The 22,474-nt window shown below is 55.2% G+C and overlaps 1 protein-coding gene across 4 annotated transcripts; it reads right to left on the bottom strand.

Moving 5' to 3' along the window:
- Positions 1–1,959: 1,959 nt before the first annotated feature.
- On the bottom strand, positions 1,960–15,042 carry ACER1 (alkaline ceramidase 1). 4 transcript variants are annotated; one of them, XM_083810718.1, is made up of 7 exons: positions 14,706–15,042; positions 12,684–12,783; positions 5,864–5,978; positions 5,350–5,488; positions 4,144–4,281; positions 3,386–3,523; positions 1,960–2,575 (listed from the first exon to the last, which is right to left on the bottom strand). In XM_083810718.1, exons 2-7 carry the CDS (start codon positions 12,774–12,776, stop codon positions 2,407–2,409), a joined length of 792 nt encoding a protein of 263 aa, XP_083666844.1. In that variant the 5' UTR covers positions 12,777–12,783; positions 14,706–15,042; the 3' UTR covers positions 1,960–2,406. The 4 variants fall into 4 exon arrangements, with proteins under 4 accessions (XP_083666844.1, XP_083666842.1, XP_083666843.1 ...); XM_083810716.1 differs by having other exon boundaries at positions 12,684–12,787; positions 14,706–15,041; XM_083810717.1 differs by lacking the exon at positions 14,706–15,042 and adding an exon at positions 12,925–13,185 and having other exon boundaries at positions 12,684–12,787.
- Positions 15,043–22,474: the final 7,432 nt, after the last annotated feature.

Below are 22,474 nucleotides of genomic sequence, written 5' to 3'. Positions count from 1 at the left end.
GAAGGGCAGGGTGTCCCCTGCAGCTCAGGGACATTTTGGAGGTGCGAGACTAGCTTCAGAGAACCCTGAGCAGCACTGGCATGCCCGGACCACAGTCACGTACCGGTGTCAGGGCAGCTTCACTCTCAGGCTGTGGCCCCGCTTGGAGCAGGAGGCCCTGCCTCGGGCACTGCAGTCCTTCTAAAGCTGCTTTGTGGGTTTCTTTTCTTTTCTCTCTCTCTCTTCCCCCTGCACCCCCCGCACCCTCCCCTCCCAAGTTCCCAGGGCTGGGGATTCAGCTTCTGGCTTCATCCAGAAATCCCTGAGGGTTTCAGATCCCCACGAGGCCTCTCAATGTCTTGATCTGCTTGAATAGGCATTTTTAACGTGGCCCCGGCTGTCATCGGGGCCTGTTACAGTCACTCAACTGCAGCAACATTGTTCTCCAGGCAGCGGTGCCTGGGACACCTCCCTTATTACCATACCACACGGGGGGATTTTGCCGCTGGGTTTCTCCCCAGAGCATCGCACCCACTCCTCAGCCGGCGGTGGGGTAATTCACCCTCCTCGCCCGTGCCTCAGCCTCCATCCCTGCGTGGCTCTCAGCATCCCCAGGCCGTGGGGCTGCTGGCGCCCGTCCATCTCCGTTGGTCCCCCTCGGAGGCGAAGGTGACCCCCTTTTCCTGTGCCAGGCTCCCTGGCAACGCGGCCTTTCTTCGCGAGCGGCCTCCTCCACCCCCTGACGGGGAGCAGGGCTGTGAAAGCCCCGCTGCACTTTTGAACTTGCTGCCGGCGCGCTCAGTGGCTGCGCAGGACTGCGGCGGCGGAGGGGCCGGGCCCAGCAGGGACCCGGTGCAATTGCCCAGAAGTTATTAATAGGCTGCAGAAGAATGTGATGGGCTGGGGAAAGGGCTGAGGCGGGGGGAGAAGTGGGAGCGAAGCGGGGAGGGCGAGTGAAAGGGAGACGGGGTGATGGGGGAGAGGCAAGAGTGATGGCAGGCGAGAGAGACAAAGAGGCCGACTGAGGGAGCGGGAGGCGAGGGCAGACAAAGGCCGGGCCCTGGGTGCCCCGGGCCGCTGTCTCGGTGGTGGCTGTGCTGGTGGAGAGGTGGCTGTGCCCACCGCCGGGGGACAGGGATGGTAGGGGAACCAGGCCTGTGGGGTTCAGCCCTCGCGTAGGGTGAAAAATGAAATATTGCCTGGGGTTCATGAGCCAAACTTGCCATCTAGTGGCTCTGGGGACCATTGCAGAGGGACCCGTGAGGCATCCGAGCAACGTGCGTTGCAGTGGGCTGTGCAGCGCCATCTTCTTCGGGGCAAAGCCCAAAGTGCTTCTGCTTTTGCTTTACTTTTGCCCCAAAAGCCTGTGGTTCCCCAGAGTGACATTACCTTGCCGTGGCTGTATTGCAGGGAGCCAACCTCAGCCTCTTAGCCAGCCTCTTGGTGCCCTCCAGAGGGTCCCCACCAACTGTGCAAGGACCCAGGCCCCTGACATGGTTTAACTTGTCCCTGTAATGCAGCAAGGCTCGGAGAACAGCAGCACATCCCACAGCCACAGGAGCAACTTCTTTGCCATCATGCTTTGGGGAGAACCTGGAAAGTATTGCTCTGGACCCTTGGCACAGCAACGGTCTTTCTCTGAGGCTTTACATCTTCTCTCTGTCCTTGCAAATGTGCTGGCACATTTATCTAATATTCTAGCTCCTCACCTCGCCCTCTGCCACCAGCCAGCATTTTTGGTAAGCAGGGGAGTGTCCAAGTTACACAGTGGGAGCTGTCAGAGCTGGGGAGGAACAAGGGCTGGAGGGGCTGAAGAATGGGTAGAGCCTAGGGTAGAGCACCTTAAGAGGCCAGCAGAGCCTCTTGGGCTGTCACTCAGGAGGATATCCCCAGATCAGAATGAGCTTTGGCTGCCTTGAGTGACTGTCAGATAAAGGGGCATATGGTGCAGTCAGGGGAAAGGAAGGGATTCAGTGCAAGTCAGTGTCCATTTCTTTAATGCACAGCTCTCCTGAGCAAAACCACATCCATCAATAAATAAAATTAATAATAATAATTAGAGCAGCCCCAACAAACCCATCTGTCACCAGTTAGGCTTCTGTCTTCTCGGCTGCGCCCTTGTCAGCAAGGGGTGCCGCAGCTTGACTAATGCAGAAGACACAGAAGAAGCACGGTCTCCCTCCCCTTCTCAGGGGGGATCCGCCGGAGGAGGAGATCCCGGAGGTTGCTCTGGGCAGTCTTCCAAGACTGGGGACTCCCACCCTCCTCCATGCCCAGCATCACGAGGCCTCAGCTGCTCCCTGCCCCATCCACTAGCCACCTTGCCCTTGTCCGAGGAACAGGCACACAGCCGAGGTGTTCCTCATGCAGACGCACGTGTGTACATCACGCACCCCGTGCCCGAGGGACGCCTGAGGGCAGCCGGCTCTAGCACTGCTTGTGGGGCTCCTCCAGGGCAACGTAAGGCACCACGACAGGCCAGGAGTCACTGGGCCAATATCCCAGCTTTGGTTTGAATGTTGGCATCTCGTAGTTGACGTCAAAGTAGATGACCAGCGGGAAGCAGTAGAGGAGGGACACAGCTATCAGCACGTGCCTGGCAAGAAACCCAAAAAGACATGTGTGGGACAGGGTAACTCAGCCTGCCCCTCATGCACCTTGTGACGGTGTACGGCTGGTGCTGTCACTGTGAGGCTACAGCCAGGGGGTATGGCAACAGCCGGCAAAGGTTCCAGACCCATGATGCACATTAGAGCTGCAGGGAATGCGGGTCCTGCAGGGCTCGTGCCTATGGGGAAATCCCAGAGGAGCTCTGTGGGCTGGGGCTGGGCAATTCCCTGCACAGAGAGGATGGTGTGACACATGGGACTTAAACCCCAGACCAAACCACCCATTTCACCTTGCCTAGCTTAGCTCGGTCTGGGTATCCAGCCCAGTCATCCCAGTGATCTGTGAGAATGAATCTGAGAATGCACGCTGGGCATGGCACTTACAGCAACACTTGGGCAGGCGCTGAAACATCTTGCTCAAGCAAATCACTGTCTTTCAGTTTGGATATTAAAGTAAAGAACATTGCACTTGACGTTGCTGCCTGGGAGCAGATGCAGTGTTTTGAAAGCAAGAAGCTTAGCTGGAGTAGTTTTAGAACAATTTCACTTGCAAAACACCGTTTGGCTGGTGCGGAGGAGGTAAGGGATATTAAGCAGTGATTAAGGCAAATCCTTGGGCTGAGGCCAGGGTGAGGAGCAGCATCGATAGTGACAGAGGAAAGGGGAGAGGGCTGGGCAGAGATACAGCTGCTTCTTCGTCAAGTATCACATCCCTCCTGCCCTTCCTCATCCTCCGTGCCCCTTCAGCTCCTGAAATGTCTGAGCCAGGCTTCCTGCCTCTCCACTGGAGCTCTTACCAGAAGCTGTGGAAGTAGGGGAAGCTGATCGCCTGCCAGAGCCAGCAAAGCCACCTGTCACTTAACCAGCTGGTGATGGCCAGTGCCCACCACACGACCATGGCTGCAGCCATCCGGTGAACCCGTTTGTCATTGCACCTGGAAGACACAGTGAGAGGAGAGGGAGAAGGAAAGGAAAGTGAGTGAAAGTGAGTGCCGGAAGAAAAGTGAGTGAAAGAGGGCCGGTAAGTTCTTGCTGCAGGTACTAATGCAACAGGGCAGAACTCAGTGGGTTTCTGCTGGAGACTATTCATCAGACCACAAGAACTGGAGAAGTGTGGCTCTGGTGAGAGGGTTTCTGACTTTCTGTGGGTGAGGATGATGCTCAGAGATGCTGATGCACCTTTGCCTTTCTCCATGGATCCTGATGGGTTCCCCCCGACCCCATGCTGGCTCCCAAGTCCCAGGCTAAAGGGGTACGAGCTGCAGATGGCAGCTGAGGAGAAGATGTACTTGGCCCATCGACTGCCCCATGCTGCATGGCACCTGGGTCAGACATCCTTCTTGTATCCCACTGCCCACAGCCCTGCCTGTGCCTCTTCCCAGGTCCCTCCCAGGCTGCCCCCATCCTTTGTACAGCTGATAGTCCAACGTGTGCCTGAAGAACCCTTGGACTCCATTCACTGTTGTGCACTGAGCTGTGCAGAGTCCCTGCTATGTGGCAGCCTGCCAGGAGCGTGCAGTGGACCTGCAGATGAACCTCTCAGCCTCCTCCTTACTTTTTCAGCTCACACCATGTCAGGTACAGCAGGTGGAAGGCGATGCAGTTGAGTGCATAGGCGTTGAAGGCTGGTTTGATGAAGGACATCAAGGTACTGACCACAGTGGTGACACCACTCAACCAGAAGAAATGCTTCCTAAAGGGGAGACAGAGTAGACAGAGTTGGGAGTGAGTTTCAGTGTCCCCAGGGTTCGCAGTACAGCAGGTGAAGGATTGGAGAGGTCCTGGTCGTTGCCTGAGAGAGGAAGCCACTCCCCAGCACCTCCAACCTGTTTGCACGTGGCCTGGCAGGAAGGCTGGGGTATCTGCTCCCTCTTTCTCAAGAAGAGAGCAGAAAAGGGCTCTGCCAAAGGTCCCCCAGTTAGTCCAGGGCAGAGCTGGGAACACAGCCCAGGAGGCGACTTGTGCCCTGTCGTGGCGATGCCAGGGACAGGCGTGGAGGCAGAGGCATGGAGCTTTGCACAGGGAAGGGTCGCAAAGCGGGGCTTCGGCAGTGCAAACATGCAGATTCGGGCTGACTGAACAACAATGGGGCTCGGAGAGGCCTTTCACATGCAAATCCCTTCCCAAGTCCCTTCCCCTCTCCCTGCCTCCCCCAGCCATGTCTCCACAGTGAACTCCTGGTGACCTCCTCGTTGGCATGGGAGGAGCAGACTCGGAGCAGGCTTTTGCACGGCTTCTGGGCTAGCTCAGAAGGCTCCAGCAAGCCTGCCAGGATGGGAGCATCCTCCTAGCAAACCCCTGCTGAGCTCCTCTTTCTGTCGATCTGTGCTCGCCCGGTCTCCCCATCCATCCTGCTGAGCTGCCCTAGCCCTGCTGCAAACATGGAGTGTTACCTTGTACCAGCTTGGCCTGTGGGAAACCCCATTAACCTTCAGGGAAAGCTCTCTGTGGATGGCAGGGGATGCTGTGACGGTTAGTCAGCGTGGGTAATTGAATGTCAGTGCTCAGGAACACTAATTTCCTAGTTGGTATAAAGCCCCCAGGTCCTGCATGTCCCCAGATGGTTCTGTGCTCCCCTCCAAAAATTTACACAAACAGGAGCAGTCCCCATGTTCCTAACAGAGCCATCCCCAGGCTTGCCCACTCCAGCCACACCACCTGCAAGGAGCAGCTTGCCCAAATCTCTGTCTTTTGAAACCGTTCATGCAAAGTCTCCTGCACAGCTTCGTGAAGACAGCAGCTGTGTCCCAATGAGTCGTACCTGCTCTTAATGCACCTGGGGAAGTAAACCTTTGGGTACCAGAAGGAATACGCCACAGCCAGCGTCCAGAGGATGGAGAGCTCGTCCAAGAGCTGTCCCACATAGCTCAGAGTCATGTGGAAGTACATGGAGAAGACACCTGTAAGGAGCAAGGACAGCTTGTGTCAGCAAAACTCTGTGCTAGCAGAAGCCAACCTGGCCTGGGAAGTACTTGGGGACAATTCCTAAAGACACGCCATTCCTGAAGGGCAGGGCATGGACCTCGGCATGGATGGAGGCCTGAATGAGTCTGTTCACAGAGCACCGCAGGGTTTTACCAGGCTGGAAGCTGTGTGCCCACAGCCAGTGGGAGCCATGAGCTGCAGGGCTTCACACGGAAATGGCTGTCCAGTTTCCCACCCCAGCTTGTTCCTGTGCTTTGGCCACTAAAAACCAGTCTCCAAAGCTAAAGGTATCATGGATAAATGGTCAGGTACTCTGGCCACCTGCCTGATCTCACGATGTTGGCACTCACCTACGCAGAGGAGCAGACCAGAGACAAAGTACATGGGCACAGCGCGCTGCTGGCAGTACTGCCGGTTCAGGTAGAGCAGGGCAGCCGAAAGGACAAAGAAGCTGACATTGCTGATCTGGAAAACAAGAGGCACATTCAGCTTATTGCATGATCTTGGGCAAGTCCCATCCCACCTTGTGCCTCCGTATCTCCCCATGCGAAGAGGATACTGATCTCTTGTGGAAAGCATCGCGTGGAGGCAGGTATTGCTCTTGGCACAGGAGTAGGGCAGAGGCGTTTCTCGAGACGCAAGGCTGGAACTGGAAGGGCAGCTATTGCTGCGACAGGTGGCTGCAGAGGGCTGTGCCCTCTGTGCAAGTACCTCTGAGGACAGCAAGCCCAGGGGAAGCTGCTGTGCCCCTTTCCGATGATGGTTCAGCTTTGGCTGCCCAGTGTATTCAAGCCATGGCTCTGCTGTTTGAAGCCATCTCCTGTGGCACGGGTGTGCCAGAAGCTCCCTAGCTGGCTGCTGCCCCCCTTGGCCAGCAGCCACCCCACTGTGAGGGGCTGGTGGGCACGTGGAGCTGGGCCACGCTGCCAGCTGCAGCCAGGGAAACCGTCGTGTGCTGGGCACGGGCGCAGGACCAGCAGGAGATCAGAGGTGGGAGCTGGACCTGGGTGCCACCCTCTGGTGGCAGGTGCAAAGCCACCTGGCCTGGAGGGGAAAGGACTCCGGACACCAGTAATTACGTGAACTCATAAACCTCCTTTGAACATACTTTGCAAATGAACGCAGCAGGATTATTCGTCCCTGTTTGCTACCTCTGAAAAACTGCTTCGTTGACAGGCTTCGTTCTGTCTGGGGCAGAGGGGATGGTGCTGGGGCTCAGCCTGCTGCTGACAGTGCCAATGCTTCAGGGAACAGCAGGCGCTGATGGGGAAAATGTGGGAGCTGGGGAGGAGCAGGGAGTGCCCGAAGCCTGGACCCATCTGCTGGATCAGGCATTCTCCACCCTGCAGCAATGAGGGAAAGAAGTTTGAAAGTTCCCTTACCTCTGTGGGTTCTTAGCTTGGCACTTTCGCTTGATTGTGCAAACCCAGTAAAGGGTATATCACAGGGAAGTTCGGGCTCCCCAGGGGAAACCTTTACTGCTCATGGAAGGTTGGGGCTCTGGTACCACGTTTTACCTGCAGGCAGCTTTGTGGGGCTTTGGAAGAGCAGGGCAGAGCCATCTGCTGTGGTGCCATTTGGCCAGCCACCAGGATGACTTTTATCTCGCCCTGCCAGTCCTTTTCCTTTCATCTTCCAGCCAGACGCCGTCCCAGACCCCAGGCCTGGAATCTGACCCCACAGCTGGAGTCTCACCCCTCAGCAGCCCCGGTGTGCTCCAGGTAAATTGCAAAATCGAAGCTTGGCTTGTGGTGTCCCGTGGGATCTGAGTTTACGGTAAGAGGGCTGCAAATCACAGGGATGTTGTCATATGTATGAAACACACCCTCTCGTATTCCAGGGGGAAGCACATTTCACACTTAATGTAAGGCCTCTATTCCCTTTAACACACAGAGATCAATCCTGAATTTCACCGCGGTTTTCACAAAACGAGTTGATGCGCCTATTAATAGCAATTCTCAGGCCAAATGTATTGGTTTTCTACAGGTGCTTAGAGCCAAATCCAGGCCTGTGTCCTTTCCAGCTATGAGAAGGGAAGTGCTGATCCCACTTGCATGCTTGAGGTCAAACATTTCGGAAATGATCAAGAAACCAAACCGCATATTAAAGTAAAAACTGCGTTGCAAACACTTCTTTTTTTTTTTTTTTTTCCTGTGAAATGGTTAAAGAGGCTTTTGGAAAACAGGTGGGGATGGCAAAAAGAGAGCAAATGCTTGCAGAAGAGGCAACAGTGCAAGTGCCAGCACGCACGACAAAGTGAGGAAATGCAGGAATTTGAGATTGCATATAGGGAGGTCTGAATCCCTGCTGCAGTGGGCATTGCAACAGTGCCATTAATTACATGATAGCAACATTATCGCTTCATTAACTCCGTATCAGAAGTGCAAGATCAGATATCAGAAGGGAGTGATAACCGGGGGATCTGTGCCAGCAGAGTTGTGGAGGTTGCAGTGATTCCTCACGGAGCAGCCAGGCTCAGAGCTTAGGGGAGAACCGCTAGAAAACCGCAGCTCGGGGGTGACACGGGGTCTTCATCACTCATCGGATCCTAGCCCTGATTTTGCAAATGCTGTGTTTTATCATCCCTTTAAGATGTGGCAATCTCCATCTCTAATTTGGCTGGAAGGGATTTGCTCCCAGTGCGAGCACCGGGAAGTTTTTCCAGAGTCTCTGCTCACCCTTAGCCCCCCAGCACAGCTTCTGCTTGTACCTGGCTCACTCTGGCAGGGAGGCAGCGCCTCACTCCGCCTGCCCTGGACGGGAGACAAGAGATTGGTGCCGGAGCCAAGGCGTGGACTGACCTGCAAGAGCTACTGAGCCCTGCAAAATGACCGTGCGAGCTCACAGCCGTGTCCCACTTCCTAATGAGTGTGAGTTATTGCTCCAGGTGCCTGAGCCAAGCCTATGCTGGCATTTGCTTCTTTCACTAGGAGCAAAGCAAGACTGGGATCAGTGACATGGCTCTAATCCTGGTGCATTAACAGGATCATGGGAAAGGCCCCAGGGTCTGTGCAACGCACACTGTGCAGCCTAAAAGGAAGGGAGAGACCTGCAGAGAACCTGTCTGCTTCTCCATCCACAGCAGGGTGAGAACGAGCCTCTGATGTGGACTGGGACACCAGGAGCTGGTTTGCAGAGCTCTACCTGCCCTGTGAGCATGGCAAGGGGACAACAGCAGCCTGGGTCCAGAGGAGGACCTCAATAACACCCAGAGGCAGGAGCAGCTCTGCTACAAAGACAGGCTGGGAGCTGGGGGCGTTCGGAGAGAGAAGGCTCCGGGGAGACCTCACAGCGGCGGGCCAGTGCCTGAAGAGGCTGCAGGAGAGACGGGGAGGGACTCTGTGTCAGGGGGTGTAGGGATAGGACAAGGGGGGGGAGGGGGCTTGAAATGAAAAGAGGGGAGATTTAGATCAGATAGAAGGAAGAAATTCTTCCCCCTGAGGGTGGTGAGGCCCTGGCTGAGGCTGCCCCGAGGAGCTGTGGGTGCAGTGGATGGGGCTGGGGGCAGCCTGGGCCGCTGGAGGGGTCGTGCCCATGGCAGGGGTGGGACGGGGTGGGCTTTGAGGTCCCTTCCAACCCAAACCTCTCCATGCTTCTCTGATCCTGTGATTTTCTGCAGTGAAAGGATATTTCTAAAAGCCTCGTTGGAGCGCACTCATACACTTAAAGGCCAACAAACCAGCTTTAGCTAACAGAAAAGCCCACGGGGCCAAAGACAGAAGCGAGTATCTCAGAGGCTATCCAGACCTGTATAGCAAGTTCCTAATAGCCAGCCCTGCGCGCCAAAGCTGAGGCTGCCTGCCCTGCCATCGCAGTGTCACACCGGTGCTTTGGGGCAGGAACAGCGTGCAGCGTGCGGGGCGAGGAGCTGCCCTTCTGCACAGGAGCTGCCGGGCAGGCGAGCACGGGAGGCGTCCGTGCCGCCACAGGGCCGTGCAGGAAGCCAGGGCGTACAGCACGGCTCTGACACGCTCGGAAGTGAGTGCTTCTCTGGGCGTATCTGGGTGATTTGCACCTGCAGTCGGGCTTATCGGCATTGATCGATGAAGTGTCCGGGAGCTCTGGATATGCAGCAGTGTCAGAGCTCCTGCTGCTTTGCCAGAAACTGCTGAGGATCTAGAAGTCGTTACCAGCATCCTCATCAGTCATTTCAGGAAAGAAAGGAGGGTAGAATGACAGGTCCCTGACGGATGACCCTCATGTAGCACAATACTTTTCTCCTACAAACAGCCAGAAGACAATAAATTTCTGGGTCACTGAGTCACTATAAATAGTTGGCACTTTGTTGCTGAACTGCAGTATGATCATGAGCCACAAAGTATTAATTATTAGGGACTTAATGATATTGTTTACATTCTCCGTTCATACCCCCAGTGCTTATTTCTAATGAAAAGCATCCAATCCAAGCAGGGCTGAGAGTGAGTGCGGCTGGCACAGAGCAATTCTCAGCAGCACATTGCTGCTGCTGGCACAAAGCTACCCGACCTGAGCCCCGGGCAGCGTTGGGAAGAAGACGTTGCAGGGGATGCTCCATTAGGAAGCCCCGTTGGTTTAGTGGTGCAGGAGCCTTGGGTAGGAGCTGGCTGGATTCCCAGCTCGTCTAAAACTCTGGCAAGCCGATGCTGAAGTCGATATTAAGATAATTGTCTCTGGGCAGAGCAGAGAGATAAGGCCCATAAAGCCTGCCGCAGGGAGGAAGCAATCTGAACGTGGGTACCAAATGAATGGAGGAGAGAAGGGAGAGAGACCAGGGCAGTTGAGATCGCATCTGAGACGGTGCCCTGAGCCCAGGCTGGGTCTGCAGCATGCTGCCAGCCGGCAGGGCCTGCAGGAGATCTCAGCCTGGTCTGATTTCCGTAGTCCCCTCATTAGGGCACATTGCAAGGGACGTGGCTGTGTGAGGGAGCCCGAAGCACGGAGAGGGCTCCCCCAGTGCTGCTGCAAGGCTGAGGCAATGCCAGCCAGTGTGCGAGGACTGAGGGGTGATGCCCATTTGGTGATTATCCTGCCTGCTTTTGGTTACCAGGTCTGGCCCTGAGCATGGCGTAGCTTTGGGGGATGCTGTCAGATGCTCAGACAGCAGCGCTTTCGTGTAGGGTTGCTCTTTTTTCTCCCTTTGCTTGGAGAGAAGACCACACACCAGCCCTGGTGCAAGGCATGTCTCGATCTCTGCTGCTTCCCTAAACAGGAATCACACCTTAAGCCAGAAACTGCAGGAGTGGTACCATCCGCTCCTCCACTGCACAGGCACTTGGCTGAGCTCCTCGGGTTGGTAAAAGTGAACCTGGCAAGAAGGAGATCAGCACAGGGACAAAAGAAGCCCTTTCTCGGCTGGGAAGAAGGTGCCCCATGTTCAGATCAGGGAGGAACAAGGGCTAGTTTAATACCAGAAAAAATCCTGCGGGGTTTGCTCTGCCCTCATCGCTCAGCATCGCTCTATTTTGCACCTGCGCGGAGACGTGTGTTGGACAAGTTTTCCTGTCCTGGAGGGAAGCTGTGTCTGAGTCCTGCCACGTGGAAATTCATCCCGACAAGCCTGTGGCTCAATGCCGGCGTAGTGCGGAGGCACGGAGGATGGCTGCAGCTAGTAGGGACCTCAGTCCGGAACTAGGCACCGGGGTAAGGTTCTCAGGAGCAGCTCACAATTTAGAAGCCTTTGTCACACAGCAACCCAGAGTTAATGTTTTATGGGAATTGGAGGACTTTGGGTCCCAAGAAAGATAGTTATGCATCTGGACACACCGACTGGTGTCCAGCAGTATGCTGCAGGGAAGTCAAACACGTGAGTGCTTTTGTTGAGCTCCTGAGATGCTTCTTGGTGTGCTAAGGATCCTGAGCCACTTGGACCGGCTGGGTGTAAATCATGATCCTTGTGAAAATGGGGTCTCAGCTCCAAAGACACATTTGAAAAATGCTGCCTGTGTACTAAACTTGGAGCTTAGGCAAATGTATCTCCCAGCATGAATTCTGATTTTAGAAGCCTCACTTTCAGACTTCCTGCAGAAATCAGCCCCTTTCCAGTGTTGCCACCGAGACTCCAAAACTCAGAGGCATTTGGCATTTCCAGCTACATTTGACATGCTGCAGTGAGTATCAGTGATTTCTCCACCCCCCTGCTCTGCAGCTCTTCACCCGTCCAGCAGGGATGCGGTGCCAGTGAACAGGTATCAGCACAACACATTCAACTGGATGCTGGAGGGGAGCAGGATTTGGTCTGGACCAGCAGATCTTTATTTGTTAACTGTCTCAAAGAGCAGGGACTAGACACAATGTGAGCATCCCTCCTCTGAGACCCCAGCAGGGCAATTAGAGCTGGGGAGCTGCGGGATTCAGGTGGAGGAATTATCATTATTATAGGCAATTTATTAAAAGCAGGAAATATTTAAAAAAAAAAAAAAGGAAAAGACATTTCCATGGGAAACAAGAAGTTCTAGTGTTAGACAGTAATTGCTAAAGGTTGTAAACAAGGCCTTTGGAAGGTTGTAAATCTGCATGCCTCACACCCCTGCCAGCCCATAATTGCACTGAGGCAGAGGGACGCGCTCGCGGACAGCGGTTATCTACCGAGTCCTCCGCAGACAAATGCGGGCGCATCCAGCCACGCTTAAGCCAGGGGGCTGCATTCGAGGGACTGGTGCTAGATGGAGCTTGGATTACAAAGGGGATCACAGGAGGTGAAACTGGCTCACTCGTCAGCTTTTCTCTGCCTGGAGTTCCGGATTCCCAACCCGCCCGACACGGTTCATGCAAGCACTGTCTCTCGTTTTGCCACTCCTGTACATTTAACTGGAATATATGAGCCCTGTATGGGACTTACCCCAGTTGGCAGGAGAGCTGCAGGACTGGTATAACAGGATCTCACAAATCTGGGCTAAGGAGCACTGCCAGACTGCTCAGTGGGAACTCAGCCCCACGCGTGCCCAAAGGATCCCCAGCCCCAGCCCGCTTGGTGGGCAGCTGCCTGCAGTACGCAACGAAAGCCCTGTGATTCACCTGAAGCTCAGAAAACGTTCCCCGCACAAACACCCTCCAACACAGGCACATTCAGAGGAGCAAGCAGCAGGAGAGGAAAAAAGGCTGCCCTGTCTCATCTCCCAGGTGCAGCTCCTGGGTGCCCCCAGCCGTCCCCCTTCACGCCCCCGCCTGCCCCTTGGACGCGCCTGCACTCACGGTGTTGTAGTACTCTGCAATGACTGTCGAGTGCTCAAAGTTGCCTTCACACCAGTCGACTTCGGCGCTCTGGTAGGAGAATATGCTCGGCATCGTCGGGCTGCCTTTGCAGAAGGAAGAGGAGCGGGTTAGTTATGCAGCTGGGGAAGGAGCACGCTGCACACCCAAAGGGAAAGGGGAGACGCGCTCTGCCTGCCTGCCCCTTGCACACGCGCGTGCTCGTGTTGCACAGCATCCTTACCCTGCTATGAAAGACTCATCCTCTTCCCAGCACATATCACATTGCAGATATTTCCTGCTCTCTCCTCACGATCAGGAGTAACAAATCACCCTAGGAAATGGTCTTGAACTCTGAGCCTGGGAACGGTCGTCGCAGCCCCATCCACGGCATTAACATCCCTCAGCGGGGGTCATCTCTGCCACATCATGCTTCCCCATTTCAGCCCTGCCCTTGTCACCCTGTCTTCTCCCTCTGCTTCACTTTCTTTATGACTCAGATCTCGCTGCCAAGAGGACTTCCCCACACCTCATGGGTTGTGCGCTACCTTTTGGGAGTGGAGCTCCACAGGGTTTATTGCTCATTGGCTCTGTCCTTGTTAGTCGTTTCTTAGCATCCTCCCCAGGGCTGGAGCTTGTCTTGCGCGGTGTGAGCACCAATATCATCCCTGGGTGTTCCCAGAGTCCTGGGGCACAGAGCAAAGGCCCGGGGATGTCTCATTGCCAGCAGTGATTTCCCTTTGTGTGCGCCTCCTGTGCAAGCCCCGTCCTTGCAGCTCAGTGAAAGGCATCAGAGCTTCATGCTCCGGGTGGCTCCGCACTGCAGGAGCCCCAGGACCTCTGGCAGAGGCAGAATCTGCATTTAAAAGCAGGATTCTAGAAAAAAAAAAAAATCTAACCTTTTTTTTCCATTATTCTTCCCCGTGCTAAAGACTTCCCCATCCTCAATGTGCACATCATTTCTCATCCCTCTTTCATTCCTCTGGAAAAGTAAAATTTTCATCAAGTTTCTCATTTGCCGCATTTTGTTAGAAATCCTTGAGGCTTTAGAGCTGTCCTATAGGCTGACGGACAGCTAAAGAGATGGGTGCCAAGCTTAGTGGTGTTTGGGAACACCGTCCAAACCCCAGTGGCTGGGTATTTGGTATGCAAGAGCCCCAGAAAATCCCTGGAGCAGGTGGAGCCCTGGGCACACTGCAGGCTCCGCAGAGGGAGCAGGCGGCAGCGTGACACCGACCACGCCGACGGCATCCTGGAGCTCCTGAGGCACAGGCGGAAAGGGTCAGAAAGCAGAGCTTTCTGCTCTTCGAAAACCCTTTCAGCATTGAATCTAGCACAGGGAAGGGAAGTTTATCTTAAAATCACTCATCAGCTGGTGGTGTTCTTATGGAGAAACAGCCAAGTCCCTGTTTGCAGCGGTGCCAGCTGAGTAACACCACAGAGCTGAGCGGCGGCAGTAGGTGTGCAGTGGTGTGAGGCAACCGCAGCTTCCTCTGCCTCTCTTCCCAAGAAGAATTTCAAAGGGAGAAAGCCGGGAGTAGCACTAACACAAACAAGCTTGTCTACAGGCTCCTGCTTCTACCGAATAAACTGACTTGTGGATAAACCTCCACTGCTCTTTTCCAATTGCAAGTTCGCGATGCCCCCTCGGTGATCCAGGCTGGGGGGTTCCCCAGTGCAGCTGAGCCCCAAGCAGCACGAAGTAGACGGCAGGCAGATTGGGCTGAGGTCTGACTCTTTGTGATCCGTGTTTCCGCGTGCTCATCTGCACCGCAGCGACCCTCTCCCGATCCCCGGTGTTCTGCGTTATGTGCTTACAGCAGTGCAAGCGGTTGCACCGGGTAAGAGCAGAATCAGACCCAAGAGGGTAAAGCCCATCTCCCAGCTGAGCTGACCTCAGTCAAGAGGTGGCGAGGGGACGGTGGAGACATGAGGCAGAGGCAGCAAAAGGGAAGGGAAAAGCAGCGCCCAGAGCACCCAGCGGCCGCTCACTCACTGCTCACCTCTCACCCCAGCCCAGCTTACCTGTGTTCCCTTGGGACGGAGCACGCGGAGAGGTGAAGTGTCAGGAGCTCCAAGGTTTCCAGCAGAGCTGGAGCCACAACCTGCCCGGCCACCCTAGCTCTGCAGGAGCACCCACGGCGTGAGCTCACCGGGAGCAGCCGCCAGGAAATAGCCTTGCTCTGACTCTAGGGACAGCTTTGGGATGCGAAGAGAGCCATGAGCACCCTCCAGGCAAAGCTCCCAGTCCCCCAGAGGAAACATATTGGCTGGAGGGTTTATATCTGTGCTCCCAAATGGGCAGGGGCACAGAGGGAGGGCAGAGAAGCGTGAGCTGGAAGGGTTGGAAGAGCGGGTAGAAATGCAGTCTGAAATCATCAGCGTGCCCCTAGGCAGGTTACCTGCGCACGCGCACACGCCCCAACCCTAACCCTGTTTCTCCCAAGGGAGGGACCGAGCTGTACAGCCTCCCTTCGAGATCTGGTTAAAAAACAATAAAACAAATTTCACCCAGAAACAAACACTCAGCAAGCTGATGCTGCCTCATTTTCAGGGATTAAATTTGAGCCACTTTTCAACTTTTCCCCAATTGCTGCTATACATTATGTTCCCCAAAATAAATCACACTTCCTCTAGCTGGTATATTTTGTTATTTAGTTAAAGAATTGGCTGAATGGGACACCTTTGGGTGACTGCTTTGCAAACCTTTTCCTCTGGAATCCCATTCAGGATACCATGAAAATTGGCAGCGATTATACTTTTCCCAAAGACCAAAATCTTTTTCCTCTACATAGGGTTGGGAGAAGAAGAAACACGTTGCTTTCTTAAACATAAAAGCTTATTATTTGGCCAGCTCCTCCTGTTGGAGCAGGGGAGACACCGGGCTCAGCATCACCAGGCAGGGTCCAACCAAGACCTGAGGTGTCCCCATCCCTGTCTGTGTCCTTACTGAGGGTCACAGCTGCCTCTGCTGTGACATTTCCAGGCATCCTGGGCTGGATTTGCCCTGAGGCCTGGCTCTCTGGGAAGCTTAGCCATTTATTTTTATACTTCTATAAAAAGGAACTCACCTGGGAGATGCCAGGGCTTACAAAAGCCTCACAAATCCACATAGATTTTGAAATGAGAGGGTAATTAACCTCTGAAACAGCTTATCTTACAACACGGTTGAGTCGCCGTTACATGCGACTAAGTCGAGGCTGGCTGTCTTTCTAGGACAGACGCCGCGGCTCGATGCAGGCGCTCAGAGCAGCGAGCTGCTCCCTGCCCTGGATGCCTGCACCACGGTGCTGGAGGAGCACGGGGGGGGAATTTGCTTCTCATTCGATTCCAGCTCCTAGATGAACCACGGGAGTACGAGACGGATGGGCGCGCGTGCTGAAGGAAGGCACCCGGTTCCCCAGGGGATCGCAGCGAGAAGCAAGCGCTGGCTCGTCCCTCACACCACGGGGGGAGGCAGCCAAGGGCCAGTCTCCACCAAGGAGGGGATTTGGAAATGAGGCAGGTCATCGCCAGGCACATGATGCCTGGCTCATGCAAACGTCTTTGAAAACAATGAGTTTTCCCACCCCAAAACCTCTGGCATCCTTGGCATGACCAACGCACATGAGCATCACTGATGTGTCCTGTGCTACACAGCAAGTAAGTAACCGGGGAGGATGTCAGGAATCTGCATCTTCCCTGATTCATCAGTAAGCAGCGTTCAGGTCACAGGGAGAGAGGCTGATTTCCTGGTGAGTCTTCCGTCCGGCTCCACCTAATGGCTACAGCCTCCTGCCTGTGGCCAGCAGGGCCTGGGGCTGGGGGGTGGGCTGGAGGGGCAGGGGGTCCTGCTCAGATGCGTCGCTTCTGCCCCCGGATCCACAGGGAAACCTCACAGGGGAGGTTTGTTCCTCACCCTCTCCCCTCAGCTCTTCCCTCCTTGCTACCCAGGACTGATGCCATTGTGCAGGACCCCACATCCCGGCAGCATCCCGGGCTTCGTGGGGCAGGAGTTGCTGTGATGTGGGAAGCCCCTGGGCCAGCTGGGAGCTGGCGGTGGAAGCGGCTGGGACTTCTGCAGGATCCGAGCCTGCAGCCTCAGGGTCCTGCTGCTCATTGAGCCCGGCCCTCCCCTGCCTTGTCCCATGGCCCCTCGCGTGGAGGTTTCCACCTGGACTGCTGGTGACGGGGAATTTAGCTTTAAAAAGCCCATCTGGAGAAGCTGTGGCTCAAAGACACGTGCCTGCATTCGTTGCCCTGCTCAGTGTGGGGCTGGGACTGCCGGCAGAGGGGCCGGCAGGGTGAGGTGGGAGCGCTGGCGTCCCTCGTCCCAGCTGCTGTTTGCTCAGCACGCGTGAGTCAGAGCCCCGGGGGGGAAGGAGACGAAATGACTTAGCCCAATTCTCACAGCAAGGCAGCGGGCGAGTCGGGAAGGGAACCCAGGCATTTTGGTTCCCTGGCACCCTGCTCCATCACTCTGCCTGTGTCCAGGAAGGGCCTGAAGCAGCCCAGACAGGCTCCGTCCTGCTGCCGGCTGCTTTGCTCTGGGTATGTGCCTTTAGCTCCAGGGCTGCAATCTCTTGCTGTCGGGTATAAAAACACAGGGAAGTGACCTGGGAGCCTTGCTAATGCTGAACAATTAGATAATCCCTGTCATCCACAGCTCCACAGGGCAGGAATTGCAGCCTCTGCTTGGTTTGGAAGCTGTTTAGCAAATCATGGTCTGGAAGAAATAACAGCAGCAGGAGACACGCTAAAGCTGGATGAGGTTCGCGCAGCCAAATGAAAGCATTTGTCTCCATTGCTGCTGCACAGCCTAGCGGGAGCAATGTACCCACTCTTATTCACATCTGCAGAGCTGTAAATATCTGTTTCTTCACCACACAGGGCAGGGGCTCCAGGCAACCAAAAAGCATCAGTAGTGACAGCAAAGACGAATCGCACCCCACGCGAGGTGTGGCTTCCAAGTCTCAAATGTCTGCAACACCTGCTCTTTACAACATCGTGGTCCTGTCCTTGTGCAAGCCAGTCTCCAGAGGAGCAGGGCACAAGCCTTGTCAGGCCCTAGAGGGTTGCTCTCAGGGTCCAAGAGCAATTCCCCACTAATCCATCATCATTGAGCAATCACCCAGGCACTCTATTATCTTCACTCCAGGCAGGATGCCGTACCAGTCAACCCAATAGTCTTTGCCAATCTGACCACCCCGTGCTTGTTTTGAAATCCAGGCAGGTTTAGAACAAATGGTTTAATTGCTAATAGTAACAGCAATAGTAGTAATAATTAAAGGAAGTTCTCCCAGTGCTGTCATCTGTCACATGCACCTCTCAGGGCAGCCGTGTACACGCTGCAGACTTCGGCTTGCGTAACTCAGCGGGAGGTGCGGGGTGTGTGGGTGCTAAGCAGGGGCTTTTCTCTTTCTTCCCTTCTTGTAGATGAAAGTACAGGCTATGTACATCAGGAGAGAGAAAATCCCCTTATTCGCAGCAGCACTGTAACAGCTCCAGCAGGGCTCTCCCCACACAGCTGCAGGACATGAGAGCGGCTCAAGTCCTGGGAAGTTTCAAATTTAGCAGAATCCGAGCAGGGCAGAGCCTCTCGCCAAATCAAGCCCCTGCATCCTGCAGCCTCTCATCCTTTCTTGCTTGGAGGAATCCCGACCCTAAAGAGACCTGAAAATGGAAAGAGATGAAGAGAAAACTCCTTTTTGCTCAGGCTGAGCCTGTAGCTTTACATCACAGCTGACAGAAGCTTGGCAGGGCTTTGCACCCAGGTAGTCGTGTTTATCGAACGCTGCAATCCTTTCTCAGAGTGGCGCAAAGCTTTGGCAGGAGCAGACAGTGATGATTTGTGCAAGTCCTGCGAGACCGAATAGCAGAGTCGGCAACAGGCCTTAGGAACCAGGGGCTTCCTCAGCCAAGGCCATCTCTGAGGGCTCGAAGGGAGACCCTCGGCCCCTCTTTACTCTCTGCTGGGCAGAAAGCAGGAGCTGCTGCCTCTGTTTCAGGCAGGGAGAATTCCCCAGGGTCCCCCTCCCCACGCACTGCACCTGAAGAAGGACAAGGTAAAGCCTGGGGAATTTGTGCCTTTGTTAAAAATCCACAAGCCCCTAAGAAGGCAGATCAAAGGCTTGCCTCTGACCCTGTCGGTGGCAGGATCCGTCTTTTCAAAGGACTATAAGGAAGAAGGCAGCACTGCTGGGAAAACCTCTTGGAAGAGTTTGTCACCAGAAACAGCAAAGCCTGAGAAGGGCATGGAAGTGCCACCAGCGCCCACAGAGCAGATCTGCTGGGAGTGCTGGAGGGGCTATGTCCAGCTCTTGTAATTCCCAGTTTGTTGCCTGGCCTCTGAGACCATGAGGGAGACCATCTCCATCCTCTTGCAGCCACTGCCTGGCACAAACTGCCCTCTTCTTTCCTAAAGCAGATGAGTTACTCTCGTAGCAGAGAGCATCCTTTGTGGTTCCAACTCAGTCTTGACGGATAACAAGCAATGCCTCTGTCCTCCCGCGAGTTATTTAACGGCCTCTGCCTCTGGACCCGTGTGCAGGCGATGGCCTGAGCGCAGCTGCCTGCACAATAAAACACATTCACATCAGGACCACTCCACTCTCTTGTAGCCCCTCTTCTCGGTGGCCTTAATACCGAGATGGATGTATCCCTGGAGGTCGCTCCAAATCCACGCACGAGGGTCTGACACCATCCCATCGTGCAGCCGCAGCTGGGAGATACGAAGTGGAGAGTGGCGTGAAGGAGGGAGCCCACAGGGTCCTGCAGCTCTGGTACTGGTGCGTGGCTGCTTCCTAAGCTCAGCTTCACCCCAAGCAGCACCCGTGTGAGCGGGTTTCTGCCCACACCCTCTGCAGGGAGGGCGAGGGTTGCACAACGCCCGGTGACAGCGGAGGAGGCTGCTCTGGGAACCCAGCCCCCAGGCTAGGTCCTTGCCTATCTCCGCAGCGCAGCCCCACTGAGATTTGGCATTGCGATGGGAACAGGGAGATGGAGCCATCCCACCTCTCCCCGTAGCACCCGTGGGACTATTACCCAATGAGCAGAGTTTCCCAAATCCTCTTTGCATGTCCTGAAAACTCATGGCAGCCAACGTGCAGAGCACAGCGGCCCCCATCACGCTCGGGGCTTTGCGGAGGTGATGAGGACAAGCTCCAGCACATCTGGAGATGCTCTTGTTGTGGTGTTGCTCCTGCGAATAACAAGAACATTAGCACAAACTCTGCAAATCAGGGGCAAGGGCAGCTTTGGCTGAGCTGGGCTGTGACAGTGGAGAAGTTCTGATTTTTCCTGTCTGTAGAGGCCTGAAATTCAGACAAGCCAAATAGGTGGAGGGGCAGGATGCTTTTAAGCCTGGAAGCAGGACTTTTTGTGGTGTCAGAGACGAGGCTTAGTGAGGGCTGTAAAGCCTGACCCAGGGAAGGGGATTTCTGCTGGAAAGACCCCAGGGTTCACACATCAGTGGCCACGCTGCACAAGCTGGCAGAGTCTTGATGCAGTCAAACATAGCCCAGGTAGTAGGAAAATAGTGCAGGGGCAGGGATGCAGTGGGTGTTAGGGATATTTCAAAGGGTATTCTTTCAACCATATTTTTTAGATACAAAGCAACGATCAGCGGCATTTGAGAATCCTATACGTGGACTTTGTGTCTGTTTGCTTGCATGTGTCCTAAGTCTTCTGGGCTGAAGTGTCCAACACAGCTCCTGGGGGACGAGGGGTGTTTCACGGGGCGGCCCTGGAGGTGTCCATGCCAGCAGACCCAGTCACACTTAATCCCAGCATTAGTGGTGCATCTCGGTGCCTGAGGCACCTGAGGTTTATTTCCTGCCTGTGTTGCGTGCTTTCTGTAATCTCCTTGGGACAGGTTTTCTCTGTGGTCTCCCTGGATGTTGACTCCTCACAGGGGATCCAAAATCGTGCGGTGCACACAGCAGTAATAGCCATAATGATAGTCCCTAGCACTGTTATTGTTTGGTCCGGCTGAGCTGGGAGACATTACAGAGCTGGCAAAAACAGTAATTATCTGTTGCCTTCCTTTTTTTTTTTTTTTTTTTTTTTTAAGCCAAGTATTGCAAACAGCCTGGGGGTGCTGGGGCAGCGCAGAGGCGATAAGGATAACCGTGTGGGGTGAGGCGGGTGCTGCAGCTGGGCTGCAGGAAGCCCCATCTCCCCAAATCCCACCCCAGACACATCCCTGCTGCCTCTCCCCGTTCTCCCTGCGGCTGTAGCGGGACACGTTACCACCCGTTTCCAGGCGCTGATGGGGTGGGAAGGATGCTGAGTGTAGCTGCTGGGAGAAGCTGGCCTGAAAGGCGCTGGTTCCCTGCAGGGTGGTGGAGGACAAACAGCTTCCCCACTATGGGGCTCGGCTTCCCTATCAGAAAGTTTGAACAGTGGTTGGCAAGGTGCCTCCAGATCTGCTTTGAGATAGGAGCTGGGTGATGTTATATGGTTACACTGGCATAACGATGCCAGTATCCGCAGCTAATTACTGCAAGGCAAAGCTAATTAGTGCAGAGTAGAGAGAATAAACCATCCTGGGCTGAGGAACCCCAGGACTGGGATAAAAAATAATGTATGGAGTGAGTCCGAAGGAACCAGCAGGTGACTGCCACCTGGGTGTTTCAAATGAGATACAGCCTCTGTTGGGAGTTGCAGGGCAGGACAAATAATTTCCAGGGAGAATGGCTGGATTTTCTTTTACACTCAGGGACTGGCAGATAAGGCACAAACTGCAAAGCTTTCAAGGCCCTTGCTGTGCAAAAAGCTCAGGGTAGACAGGCTGATGTCCCTGGAGCTCCGTTAAGAGAATCACCAATAAAAGAGTAACGCTGCAAATATGAGAGAATCGTGACTTTATCCCACGCCGGGGAAATACTATGCATAGGTTGGAATGCCAGCCCCACGCCTCTATCTCTGCCTGGGGATGAATCCTGCCTGCTTTCGGAGGCACAGTGTTCAGGTCACAGCCAGCTCGGGCTGAATCTCACTCTGGATGTGCCCCCTTCTCCCTGCCAGCTTTGGGAGCCCCCGGACAGCAACTCCTGTTTCAGGCACTTCAGCCCAGTGCCTGGAGCGAGGCTGGAGGGAGGCATCCAAACCCCTTGGGCACCTCTGTTGTGCTCCAAAAACCTAAGGGCTGCCTGGTGGGCACAGAACCATGGAATGGTTTGGGTTGGAAGGGACCTCAAAGCCCACCCCATCCCACCCCTGCCATGGGCACGACCCCCCCAGCAGCCCAGGCTGCCCCCAGCCCCATCCAGCCTGGCCTTGGGCACTGCCAGGGATGGGGCAGCCACAGCTCCTCGGGGCAGCCTCAGCCAGGGCCTCACCGCCCTCAGAGGGAAGAATTTCTTCCTTCTATCTGATCTAAATCTCCCCTCTTTTCATTTCAAGCCACCCCCCCCTTGTCCTATCCCTACACCCCCTGACCAGGAGTCCCTCCCCGTCTCTCCTGCAGCCCCTTTAGGCACTGGCAGGCCGCTGTGAGGTCTCCCCGGAGCCTTCTCTCTCCATCCTGTCCTCGTAGCAGAGCTGCTCCAGCCCTCGAGCCGCTGACCGCAGGACGAGGGTTGCAGAGGGTGGGCTGGAGGCACCAGCTCCAGCTGTATCCCACATCAGGACCGCTTTGCGGCTGCCCCACGGGGATGGCAGGGGCTCTCCCCACGCAGAGGTGTTTGCCCCCGCTCCCACCTTCCTGGATTTCCCCAGGGTAGCCCCAGGCCCCTTTGGGGCCGGGGTTTAGCCTGCACAGGACCGCGGCCGGGCGCCGGTCCCCGCAGCGCCGGGGGGATGCTTCCCTCTGC

Source organism: Anser anser (genome assembly GCF_964211835.1).
Source record: "Anser anser genome assembly, chromosome: 25".
Lineage (NCBI taxonomy): Eukaryota > Metazoa > Chordata > Aves > Anseriformes > Anatidae > Anser > Anser anser.
The sequence above is the reverse complement of the archived record's forward strand: the minus strand, read 5'-3'. Positions and strand labels throughout refer to the sequence as shown.